This window comes from Xenopus laevis, chromosome 4S, assembly GCF_017654675.1.
Source record: "Xenopus laevis strain J_2021 chromosome 4S, Xenopus_laevis_v10.1, whole genome shotgun sequence".
Lineage (NCBI taxonomy): Eukaryota > Metazoa > Chordata > Amphibia > Anura > Pipidae > Xenopus > Xenopus laevis.
The window spans coordinates 18648256-18661517 of record NC_054378.1 but is presented as its reverse complement, the minus strand read 5'-3'; the positions used below and the strand labels follow the sequence as shown (position 1 = coordinate 18661517).

General features: G+C 42.2%; 1 protein-coding gene across 2 annotated transcripts in view; it reads right to left on the bottom strand.

Moving 5' to 3' along the window:
* The window catches only part of sbf2.S (SET binding factor 2 S homeolog), a 185014-nt gene extending 172418 nt beyond the window's left edge, over positions 1-12596 (bottom strand). For both annotated transcript variants that reach the window (XM_018260291.2, XM_041560994.1), the window contains exon 1: positions 12391-12596. In XM_018260291.2, coding sequence (XP_018115780.1) covers positions 12391-12445 — 55 coding nt within the window. In that variant the 5' untranslated portion in view covers positions 12446-12596. The remainder of the gene's footprint in view (positions 1-12390) is intronic.
* Between the last annotated feature and the right edge of the window lie 666 nt (positions 12597-13262).

The following is a 13262-nucleotide window of genomic DNA, read 5'->3' as shown; positions in this document are numbered from 1 at the left end:
TTGAACCATTTGAAGATGTTAATTGCCTTCCTGACATTCAAGTTTTTTTTCGGATTTCGATTCAAATTTTCGGGTTGTTCGTACTCGGTTGAATATTAAGACGTTTAATTCAGAGAGTTTTTCATTAATGACCTCCCATCGAGTTGTGTGTAAATTCCAATTTATTGGAGCTGAAAAAAATTCACATAACTTCTCAATTCGACCTTTGATAAATCTGCCCCTTACAGTTGATTTAAAGGTGAACCATCCCCTATAAACAGATTTTAAACCTTTGGGATCCAGCAATGCCAATCTCCTGTTGTAAGGGCATTGAACCATGTACCCTGTGCAGTGCATGTGCACTACTAACAAAATTTGGGAAATAAGGGATGTAAGTAATGGCTGCAAGTAGGGATGCATCAAATCCAGGATTCAGTTCGGGATCTGGCCTCTTTAACTAGGCACAAGGATTCTGCCGAATCCAAATCCTGCCCTGTGCGGGTCCATTTTTTGGAAACCGTACCCCACCGTAACAGAACCGCCAACCTGTGCCTATATCCGCACCCGGAACTTCTACACGCAACCCGCAGGGTACCCAACCCTGGGACTCTATGCCTAGTCAAACTGAATCCGACTTTGCATATGTAAATTAGGGTCTGGAAGGGAGTTCATGACTTTTCGTCACAAAATAAGGAAGTAAAAAAAAGTTTTTCCACCTTTTCCTTCCCATATTCTAATTTGCATATGCAAAGTAGGATTCAGATTCCAAAGCTTTCACAAAGGTTCCAGGGATTCAGGACAATTCCAAAATAGTGGATTTGGTGCATCCTTAGCTGCAAGGCAATGCTACTTAAAGTGGCAGGAGGCTGCTGCCCACTAAAACCTTTACAGCAGCCCTAGGCTACAATATGGAGGGAGAGACACTCTGTGAGACTTGTTAGAGGGGCTTGCATTACGCAGTGAGATAGAGAAAGTATTCCTGCTCTGTTCCGGAAATGTTTTCTTTCTTCCAAAGGAAATCCTTATAGACTCCACGGCCCAGGACACTAGGGGAGTTATTTATGAAAATCAGAATGCCAAAAACATGAAATTCTCATTTTTAGTGAAAAAAAAACCCTCAATTTTTTTGTGATTTATTAAACCCCAAGGCTGCTAAATGTCCGAATCTGAAAATACTCCACCCCCAAGCGGACAGGGTCCTGTAGAAGTCAATGGCAAAGGTCCCATTTCAAATTTGAAGATTTCATGGCCTGCACTGAGTTTCGACCAAAAATCCGAAAAATTCAGGGGTTTCGAGCAATTTCACAAAAATGTTTCAGGCATAAAGCTGGAAAAAAGTTTTTTTTTAAGCAAAAACCTTAAGTTTTAGAGTTTTTTTATGAACCGATTTTATCGAGTTTTTTCAATGATAAATAATATAAAGTAACATTTTTTTTTTAATTTAAAAAATCGTTAAAAAAACAAAAACGGATTTTGATATATAACCCCCTAGGAGTCCACTAAGCTTTGTGATAGCAGGCAAATAATGAAAAGTAGGGTTAAGGGTGTTAGAAGAGAAAGGCACCCATTAATAATTCAAAAATAAAGCTCAGGGCAGTGTATGAAACCCATAAAGGATATTTAAGAATATATTATACACAAATTAATCGTCACTTTAATATCCTATTATATAACAAATCCTATTGAATCACTTTCTCCCCAAAGAGTGACTGGGAGAATCATATTTTAACCACAGTGATTTTCTGAGAATTCTGTGGGCAGCGACGGGGCCCGTTGCTCATGGGTCTGACTCTTCTATTGTTTATTGTGGTATAAATGCCACTCAGGCTTACTGCTTCCCTAAACCCTCTAATGTGGGCTGCTTTTATAGGGAGGAAAATGCTTCCCAATTAGCATGTTCTCTTTTCAACAATCAAATTTCATTTAGAGGCTTCGTTAGTTTTCGGTTACGTAACAGTTCCGGGTTACATAAAGCAACGCAGTGTACCTGTTTTCTTACATGTATTATGGGGATGATGTGACATCAGGTGCCCATTGTAAACAGCAGTCCTTCCCTGCTTTATGGCTGAGATTCTAGCTATCTGTATAATAGAGCATTCTGTCCCAGTGGCTGCACAGATCCTTTCTGATCCCCATTGGAAGCAGCAGTCGTATACTGCTTTATGGCTGAGATTCTAGCTATCTGTATAAACAGAGCATTCTTTCCCAGTGGCTGCACAGATCCTTTCTGATCCCCATTGGAAGCAGCAGTCGTACACTGCTTTATGGCTTGATATTCTAGCTATCTCTATAACAGAGCATTCTTTCCCAGGTGCTGCACAGAATCTATCTGATCCCCATTGGAAATAGCAGTCATGCCCTGCTTTATGGCAGCAGAGATCCTATCTGATCCCCATTGGAAGCAGCACTCCTGCCTTGCTTTATGGCAGCTGAGATTCTAGCTATATGCATAACAGAGCATTCTGTCCCAGTGGCTGCACAGATCCTATCAGATCCCCATTGGAAGCTGCAGTCCGGCCCTTCTTTATGGCAGCTGAGATCCTATCTGATCCCCATTGGAAGCAGCAGTCCTGCTCTGCTTTATGGCAGCTGAGATTCTAGCCATCTGTATAACAGAGCATTCTGTCCCAGTGGCTGCACAGAACCTATCTGATCCCCATTGGTAGCTGCAGTCCTGCCCTTCTTTATGGCAGCTGAGATCCTATCTCATTCCATTGGAAGCAGCAGTCCCGCCCTGCTTTATGGCTATAAGGCCCCAGACACACATACATTTTCTGCCACGTTTTCTAGTGTATTTACGCGGTAGTCAGCTTTTTTAAAAACCACGTCCAAATCACGCTGAAAAAACGTATGTGTGTCGGGGGTCTAAATTCTAGCAAAGAACATAAAAATAAAAAAGAAATCATTTAGAAGGGGAGCTGTTGGAAGGATAGTATCCCTTTAACAAAGATTAAGGGTTCTTTATGGAGATTAGACATTGAGAAAGCAATGCAACTGGTAAGTATTTATCAGACACCACTAATAAGATTAAGGAAGGTGCCAACATCCAGTAACACAAAGAGGCTCAAGCACTTTGTGTTTTCACTGGTTACAGGGGACAGCTGGGAGATGACAAACAGCTGTGAGAGGAGTGAGGGCCCCGTGTTGGTGCCTCATCCCTTCAGAAGTCGTTAAGTCAAGTTGAAAGCCCTTTCCCATGTCCCCGTGTCAGATCTGCAAACATCTGTCCACTTGCCACAAACCCATCTGCCTTCCGTCATGCGGAGCTGCAGAACATGGGAAAGGGAAGATTTGTAATAATGCAAAAGAAGCGCAGAAATCCCAGAGGCACCATACAACCTGGGCCAATCCAATTACACTGCGCTCCATACACACCCCATTTCCTCTTCTAATTGGGGATTAAAATAAAACACACTGGACACTGATTGCTTAAAGGGAAAACACACCAGCCATTCTTTGCCAGTTATTTCTTAAAGGGGAACTCCCAAAACTGTGAAATTCTAACAAGTTTACAATATACATTTCCAAAAGCTCTACAGGTACGGGATATGTTATCTAGAATACTCAGGAACTGGGGGTTTCTGGATAGCAGGTCTTTCTGTAGTTTCTTCATACCATACTGGGATCCATAGGGATACTGCCATGGGAAAAAAAAAATTTCAAAACACATCAGTTAATAGTGCTGCTCCAGCAGAACACTGCACTGAAATCAGTTTCTCAAAAGAGCAAACAGATTTTTTTAAGTTTGAAATCTAGACATAGGGGCAAATTTACTAAAGGGCGAAGTAGCTAATGCTAGTGAAAATTCACCAGTGTGACGTCATTTTTTTAACGGGTGCTGGCGTAAATTCGCTAGCGAAGTGGACCTACTCTAGCGCTACTTTCCACCCTTACGCCAGGCGAAGTTGCGATCTGGCAAAGGGACGTAACTACGCTAATTCACTAAGTTGCAAATTTTCGTGAATGTTACCTCTTGCGCCAGACTTTACTTCGCAACCTCAGACCAGGCGAAGTGCAATAGAGTAGATAGGGATTGCTCCAAAAAAGTCCCAAAAACTTAAGGTACCCTCCTTCCCCCCTACATTTGATAACATATGGCACCTAAACTATACTGCGGGCACATGTGTAGGGCATTAGAACACATTTATTAAGGTTCCCTGGCCTTGTGTAGTGTAATGTGTTTGCTGCTACATATACAGCCATTGGACTTTAACTGCACGCCGTATGCTAACGTAACATCGCTAGCACAACTTTGCAAACGATCTGTAACTTGTGCGAAACTTTGGATTTTCGTGAATTTGCGTAGCCCTGGCGAATTTACGCCTGCCGAAGTGTGGCAAAGCCAACTCTGGCGCAACTTCAAGGTAAGTAAATTTGCCCCATAGTGTCAGTTCCCCAGCTGCCCAAGTCATTTGACTTGTGCTCTGATAAACTTCAGTCACTCTTTAATGCTGTGCTGTACTGCAAGCTGGAGTGATATCATCCCCCTCCTTCCCCCCCCCCCCAGCAGCCTAACAGCAGAACAATGGGAAGGTAAGAAGATAGTAGCTCCCTAACTCAATATAACAGCTGAATAGTAGATATAAGAACAGCACTCAATAGTAAAATCCAGGTCCCACTGCGACACATTCAGTTACATTGAGTAGGAGAAACAAAAGCCTGCCAGAAAGCAGTTGCATCCTAAAGTGCTGGCTCTTTCTGAAAGCACATGACCAGGCAAAATGAGATGAGATGGCGCCTACACACCAATATTACAACTAAAAAATACACTTGCTGGTTCAGGAATTATATTTTATATTGTAGAGTGATTTATTTGCAGTGTAAACAGTTTAATTTAGAAATAAAAAATACATTATAAAAATCATGACAGAATCCCTTTAAATCTACTAGAAAATCCAGTAAACATTAAATAAACCAGAATAGGCTGGTTTTGCCTCCAATAAGGATTAATTTTAGTTTGGATCAAGCACAAGCGACTGTTTTATTATTACAGAGAAAAAGGAAATCGTTTTTAAAAAATCTGGATTATTTGCTTATAATAGAGTCTATGGGAAGACAGCCTTTCAGTAATTTGGAGCTTTCTGGAAAAAGGGATCCCATACCAGTCCCGGAAATGTCATACTTCCTGAAGGCTGTGTCTGCCTGTTGATATTCTCTGACTACTGAAATTTTGTAGCAGGTCAGCTGATTAAAGGGGCGGTTCACATTTTCTTGCTATAGAATGGCTAATGCTAAGCAACCTTTCAGTTGGTCATCATTATTTATTCTTTATAGTATTTAAATTATTTGCCTTATTTTGACTGATTCTATTTCAAATAGGGTCACTGACCTCATCTAAAAAGAAATGCTCTGTAAGGTAGAGTCCTGCAGGGGGTCGGGTACCCGCGGGTTACCCGAAATAAAACGCGGGTACCCTACGGAATAAGGATAGGATTTTCAGGTGCGGGTAGATGCGGGTCGGGTCTCATCTAAATTTCTTATCTTATGATATATTGTCTATATTTTTAGTCCTTTTACATCACTTTTGATGATGTCACTTCCGGTTTGAAGCAACATCACATCCTGTTTGACGGTGGTCAGCGGGTTTTGGGTCGGGTTGCGGATAAGGCAGTTGCAGGTCCAGGTCGGATAGTGGATAAATATGCGAGTTGCGGTTCGGGTCGCGGTCTTAGAAATTGGTTTTGCGCAGGACTCTACTGTAAGACTACATATTTATTGTTATTGTTACTTTTTATTATATTTCTATAATATTATAGAAATAAATATATTATTATATTTCTATTCAGGCCTCTCCTATTCATATTTCAGTCTCTTATTCAAATCAGTGCATGGTTACTAAGGTAACTTGGACCCTAGCAACTGGGTTGCTGAAATGGCAAACTGGAGAGCTGCTGAACAAAAAGCTAAATAACTCAAAAACCACAAATAATACAAAATGAAAGGAGTGGAATTCACAAAACTGGAGCCATTATTCTCCGCAGCTGTGACCCATAAGAAATTGCTCCGGTCAGTCCAAGGAAATGAAAGCAACATTTTTATTGGTCACAATGATTTATTGCCACAGTTTTGCGTATTCGGAACTATATGTATTTCATGTACTTAGGGAATTTTACATATCTGAATAAACTGGACTATTTCATGGCAATTTTCACTCCAATTAAACCGCATGCCAATTCTTCCTCATTTCCTCACTGCACGCACAATGTTGTTATGTCTGTATAACTGAAACATTTCATTATCGGGGGGGGGGGGGTTGCTCATTAAAAACCCACAAGCCCCAGAAATGATCATCCAGTGAGCTGTGAGAGCACGTCCTACACTTATTCATGTGATATTGTAACCGAATCCCTTTCCCTCGTACTGTAAAGACTGACTCTGCAGCCAAGACGTCATCCTCCGACCTCTGTGCTCTTCTTTCCTTCACCCTGCTGCCCAGATGGCCCGGAATTGGGAGAATACGCAGAATTATGATTGGAAAGGCTTGTCTGCAAGTCACGTACATAATGCAGGGACTCTTAGCATTACACTGAATATGCAAAGGCTAAGAGAATAAATATGGCGCCTCCTCCCATATGTATAAATACAAATATACAGAGAAGGAATGTTCTGGGCACACAATAAGCTATACCCTCATACTGTACTGTCTAAGGGAATCAATATGGCACATCCTACCCATATGTATAAATACAAATATACAGAGAAGGAATGTTCTGGGCACACAATAAGCTATACCCTCATACTGTACTGTCTAAAGGAATCAATATGGCACCTCCTACCCATATGTATAAATACAAATATACAGAGAAGGAATGTTCTGGGCAAACAATAAGCTATACCCTCTTACAGTACTTTGTAAGGGAATCAATATGGCACCTCCTACCCATATTATATATATATATATATATATATATATATATATATATATATATATATATATATATACACACACACACAACTATACAGAGATGGAATGTTCTACGCAGAGAATAAGCTATTCTGAACAGAAAACAAACTGCACACACACCCTGCCTAAAGGGTGTAGGATATCTATGGGCCACAAAGGCTTCCTCTATGCCTAGTGCTCAGATCCAAAGCATCTAAACTGCATTTAGCAATGAAGCCTGATCATTCTGTCCAATGCCACAAACAAAAGAAATGTATATCTTCAATCCAGATCATAATATTATGACTTGTTTTGATACAATCAACAACTTCCCCCCCAAAATAAAAACACCTTTCAGTCCCGACTCTGTGGATGATTAATTTATTAGATATATATTATACTTCCCCTATGGCATTGGCAATCATTCACGTCCGTATATGAGGTACAGAGCATGTGCCGGCTGGGAAAAAAACATATACAGAATGATATAAATACACTTAAACTCAATATAATATGGAGTGTGAACACCTGCTGACAGTCATATATATATATATATATATATATATATATATATATATATATATATAATATATATATATATACACTCAAGCCCTAGCAGCCAAAAATCCAAACCTAATTACCATAGCAACTAGGGTTGCAGCGACTCCAGGATTCGCTTTGGGATTCAGCTAAGATTCAAGGCTTTTTCAGCAGTATTGGGATTCGGTCGAATCCGGTTTACTGGCCGAACCGAATCCAAAGGTCACATGACTTTTCATAGCACCAATAAGGAAGTAAAAAATTCCTTGCTTTCCTAATTTGCATGTGCAAATTAGGGTTCTGATTCAGTTTGGTATTTGGCCAAATCTTTCACAAAGGATTCAGGATTCGGCCGAATCCTAAAAAAGTAGATTCGATGCATCCCTGCCAGCAACTAGGCAGCAGTTTGGAAGTCAGAATTAATGACCAATAGAAAAGGCACTTTCAGCTGCAGGGGTTGGTAACCCCAAACACGCAGCCAGCTTTTTCATTGGCTGGCACAAACTAGGTACAGGTATGGGATCCGTTAACCCATTATCCAGAAAGCCCTGAATTACGGAATGGATGTCTCCCATAGACTCCATTTTAATGAAATAATCAAAATTTCCTTTTTCTTTGTAATAATAAATCATTCCCTGGTACTTGATCCAAACTAAGATATAAGTAATCCTTATTCTAAGCAAAACCAGCCTATTGGGTTTATTTCATGTTTACATGATTTTCTAGTAGATTTAAAGGGATACTGTCACATCTACCAGGCAGCTGTTATCTTGTGTTAGGAAGCTGCTATCTGGTTACCTTCCAATTGTTCTGTTGTTAGGCTGCTGGGGGGGAGTGGGTGATATCACTCCAACTTGCTATACAGCAGTAAAGAGTGACTGAAGTTTATCAGAGCACAAATCACATGACTGGGGGCAGCACTATTAACTGATGCATTTTGAAAAAAAACATGTTTTCCCATGACAGTATCCCTTTAAGGTATGAAGATCCAAATGCCAGAAAGATCCATTAACTGGAAAACGCCAGGTCCCGAGCATTCTGGATAACAGGTCCCATACCTGTATAAAGGAATAATAATGATCTAAAAAAGCATGAAAAATACCAACAGAAAGGTTTCACAGATAAGTCACGATCTAACATATCAAAAAAACTTAATTTAAAGGTGAACTTTGCCTTTAATAGGCTTTACCCGGTCAGGTTTCGTGGATATTGGCTACTTTTTTGCAACGAATTTTATTGTCGCTATTACTTTTGAGCATTGATCTTTCCATGGAAGGTCCCTTTACTTTCATTTCCCAGGCTGTTCATGTTAATACAATATATAAACGGATATATTAGTTGTTGGCATGTCTCAGTAGCAGTAGATATAGTCCCTGAGCATGCTTCTAGATTGGAGACCTTTTGCATGCTCCCTGACTTAAAGGATGCAAATATTTATTTCAGTGTAACAGTTGCAATTCGATATATTAGTTGCTGGCATTTCTAAGCAGCAGCCGACACAGAACTTAGTGAGCATGCTCAAGTCTTTTACAGAGCAACTGTTTCAATTCAATATATTAGTTGCTGGCATGTCTAAGCAGCAGCAGATACAGACCCTACTGAGCATGCTCAAGTCTTTTACAGAGCAACTTTTACAATTCGATATATATTAGTTGCTGGCATTTCTAAGCAGCAGCAGACATGGTCACTACTTAGCAAGCAAAGGGATTTTACAGAGCAACTGTTACAATTCGATCTATTAGTTGCTAGCAGTTCTTCGCAGCAGTTCTTCGCAGCAGCAGCAGATAGAAGCCTCCTACTGAGCATGCTCCCTGACCTTAAGCATTTACCAAAGTCTAATACAATGTAACTGTTGCAATTTGATACATTTGTTGCTGGATTTTTTTTTTTTTTTTTAAAACGCCAGCAACAAATGTATGCAATTTTAATAGTTCAGAGTCTAGGAAACATGGGAAAGGAAAAATGTCCTTTTATTATGAATATCGTAATATGGCAGCCACCTAGATATTCACATACAGAGCAAAACCCGATTGGGTGACTCACAGATGTCACCGATTCAAACAAGCCTTCAACCCGTCAGCTGCCGGAACAAAACCGAATGGATTACTTAGGTATTTCTGCTAATTACGGGCCAGCGACATCTTCGGAGACATCTCCATGGCAACGTCATACACCGCCTTGCCCAACACTTCAACAGGAATCAGCGAGATACTTGTATGTGGGCGTCAATGATGGAGAGAAGGAACATGTACCAGACTGAATACATAGCTGTCTCATTAGGAAGATGGAGCTGAACAGCTAGGAGTTGCATTTAAGTTATTTTGGGGGTATGCAGAAATCAGTATAAGTGAAAGAGCACTGAGTGGGAGCTGCCATACTGCACATGCAATACAGACTCAATGGAGAAGCCCAAAGCTTGGTCACATGACTATATATAAAGCTCTGAGCTTGCCAGTGAGTTCCAATATGGTTCTTGCCATGGATACCCCCCAAGCAGGGCACTCAATATTATTCCTGTTGTAAACTGAATGCACAATGTCAGCAACATTAGAACTAGCCGCATGCATGTGAGGGCCACGCCAAGGGTCCCAAATAACCGCATTAGCCCCCAAAGGCAACTTCCTCCCCCTGCCTGACCCATGTAACAAGCCAAATGCATTTTTAAGAAGACCGAACAATTGACCTGACGCAGATAGGATGATAATCTGGGTGAAGGAATTTAAAAAGGGGAAATAAAGCCAGTCATAAATGTTAATTCTATGAAACTTCCCAGTGTATACTCATTCCTCAGTGGGTTTAATGTTATTTGCAAATGCAGTAATGGAACTGCCCACTCAACACATTCCTTCTCTGCCTATTTGCATTGATGCAAAGGAGCTGGAATATATCTTGAGGTGTATAGCCTTCCAATGCAGCCAACAAAGCGCCAGCTACATAGAAGCAATAAAGTTGCTGTTCTGTTCCTCAGCTGGCAGAGCAACATGGCCGCCCCTACGCAAAAGCAGCCATGCAATCTGGCAGCTAAGGAATGTTCCGTGCAGATTATGCTGTTCCTAAAAGAGAAAAAAAAATGGAAGCTGAGCCTTGTGAATAAATATAGTGGATAATCTACCATTTGGCATAACAATTTCCATATTCTCAGTGGCCTTTATAACATTACTTCATATCCACAGCACCCATTGTATAGGCTCTATACTGCTGCTCAGTATCTCACTGGCACTGATAACACAACATATCAGGGTTGTTCGGCTATTCCCCTCTGCTTCTCTCCCACACACGTCACTGAGCATCCTTTTCAAACACAGTAGGAACAGGTTTTGCAGGTGTCTTTGCACAATGTGCGCTTCTCACTATACTGACAAAGATAATAACCCTGAGCCTTCAGGCAGGTGCACTGACATTCCGGCTTCCTATACAGGAGAGCTTACAGCCAGCACCCCAACAGCAAGGGGTAAAATGGCAAGAGGTGAACCCTTTCGTCTAAAGCGGGAGGAAGAGACCAAGCTTTAGGCTCTTTGGAGGCAGATTGAAGAAACCCACCACTGCTTTGAGGGTGCAACCCTTTCTGCCTCCTGGGCCTGCAGTGCAGTTAAAGCCTTCTCTTCTGTGGGGGGTGCAGAGTTCGCAGCAATTGCCTACAGTGGGGATGCTGAGCGGCTAACCCTTCCCACTAAGAGCCGTAGAACAGGCAACACTTCCCTCCAATAAGAGTGCTGAGGGGGATGTCACACTTCCTTATTGTTGGGGAGCAACAGGGACGTTTCCTACTCACGGGTACATTATGGGTAACCCTTTCCTCCTGTACAGGTGCATTGTGGGTTTCCTTTCTGTGGTGGGGCAGACAGGATAACCATTCCTTAATCTTGGGGTGCAAAGCCTTCTGTAAGACTGGGGTGCAGAGTAGGTAACCCTTGCCTTCTGTACAAGTACATTGTGGGTTCCCTTTCCTTCCTGTACAAGTGTATTGTGGGTTCCCTTTCCCTCCCGTACAGGTACATTGTGGGTTTCCTTTCCCTCCTGTAGAGATGCATTGTGGGTTTCCTTTCCTTCCTGTGGTGGGGCAGACAGCATAACCCTTCCCTAATCTTGGGGTGCACAGCCTTCTGTAAGACTGGGGTGCAGAGTGGGTAAACCTTGCCTTCTGTACAGGTGCATTATGGGTTCCCTTTCCTTCCTGTACAGTTGCATTGTGGGTTCCCTTTGCCTCCTGTACAGGTAGGGTTGCCACCTGGCCAGCATTTTACCGGCCTGGCCGGTTAAAATGATGGTTGATCCCAATGTTATTAATAGGGAAAAAAGATAAATATATAGGAAAGCCAGTATTTTTTACCAGAAAAGGTGGCAACCCTATGTACAGATGGGAAAGGGATGCACAGCAGTTGATTAAGCGCAGAAACGCATAAGGCTATGTATTAATCTACTTTTGGCATAAAAACAATTTATTTTACAAGCCTGTCTGTGGGATCTTCAGTTTGTTTGAATACCTCCACCTTGAGTTGCAGGTGTGGGATTATAAATTATAAATTTATTGGGCTTACACTGGAGGGTTTTCTTCTATTTTCTAAATGAACAGCTGGTTGGTGCACAGTGGATAGTGGGGTGCACAGTGGGTAAGCCCTGCCTTCACTGAGGCTGCAGATACAATAAACCCTGGGGCAAGGAGTTTGGGAATGTCAGGCTACATCCCATCCCAGAGATCCCTGGTCCTGTGTTGTGCTCGGAGAGGAGGACATCCCCCTTTGCGTCACTCAGGATGTGACATGAGGGGTGGAGGGACACAAGAACAAGTTATAAAACACTGGGGCACAGGCCGTGCACCCCATTTCCTCGCCGCACCCCTACTTGTATCACATGGTAAGTCCCACGCCATGCCAGGGGTACAAGGGGGAGTTTGCATGTGCAGAAGTGTCCCCAGCCTGGCAACATCCCCCGCAGCTCCAGTGCCAGGGCAACATTCCCAATGCCTCGCCCGCAACCCTCGCACTTACCCGTCTTCTCATGGTCGTAGCCCACCACAATGAAGTAGTCGGCCAGCCTAGCCATGGCTGCGTTCTTTCCTCTCTTCTAGCGGAAAATCTCAGCATCTTGGCCGCAGCAGCTCGGCCATGTTTGGGGCGCAGGGAAAGCTGAGCGATGCGCATGCGCACTGGAGAGCTTCCCAGGAGTGGGCGGGACCGATCTTCCCAGTTCGCCAGCGCTGAGGCCCTGGATGCTGCCATTGTCAGTGGGTATTAAAGGGGGGTGTTCTCCTTAGAATTATTTTTTAGTATGATGCAGAGAGGGATATTCTGCGACAATTTGCGCTATTATTTGTGTTTTTGAGGTATTTAGCGTTTTATTCAGCAGCTCTCCAGTTTGTAATTTCAGCCATCTGGTTACTAGGGTCCAAAATACCCTAGCAACCGTGCACTGATTTGAATAAGAGACTCAAATAGGAGAGGAGAGGCCTGAATAGAAAGATGAGTAATAAAAAGTAGCAAAAACGATACATTTGTAGCCTTACAGAGAATTTGTTTTTAAGATGCGGTCAGTGACCCCCATTTGAAAGCTGGAAAGTGTCAGAAGAAGGAAGAAAATCATTCAAAAACTATTAAAAAAGGGAAATTGAAAATATGCTTAGAATTAGCCATTCTATAAAATACTTAAAGTTAGCTTAAAGGTGAACCACCCCTTTAATGCCCCTTTAAGGGGCATTGACTTATCAGTGTTCCACTAGGGATGACGAATGGCACTGCCAGCGGTATTACAAGGGCACTGACTCCCAGCAGGGCTAGGGATGTACATTGCATTGGCTCCCAGTGGGCATTACAAGGGGCATCAAGGCTGGAGATTTTAGTTCTCCTGCACCGAACAGCCAGAA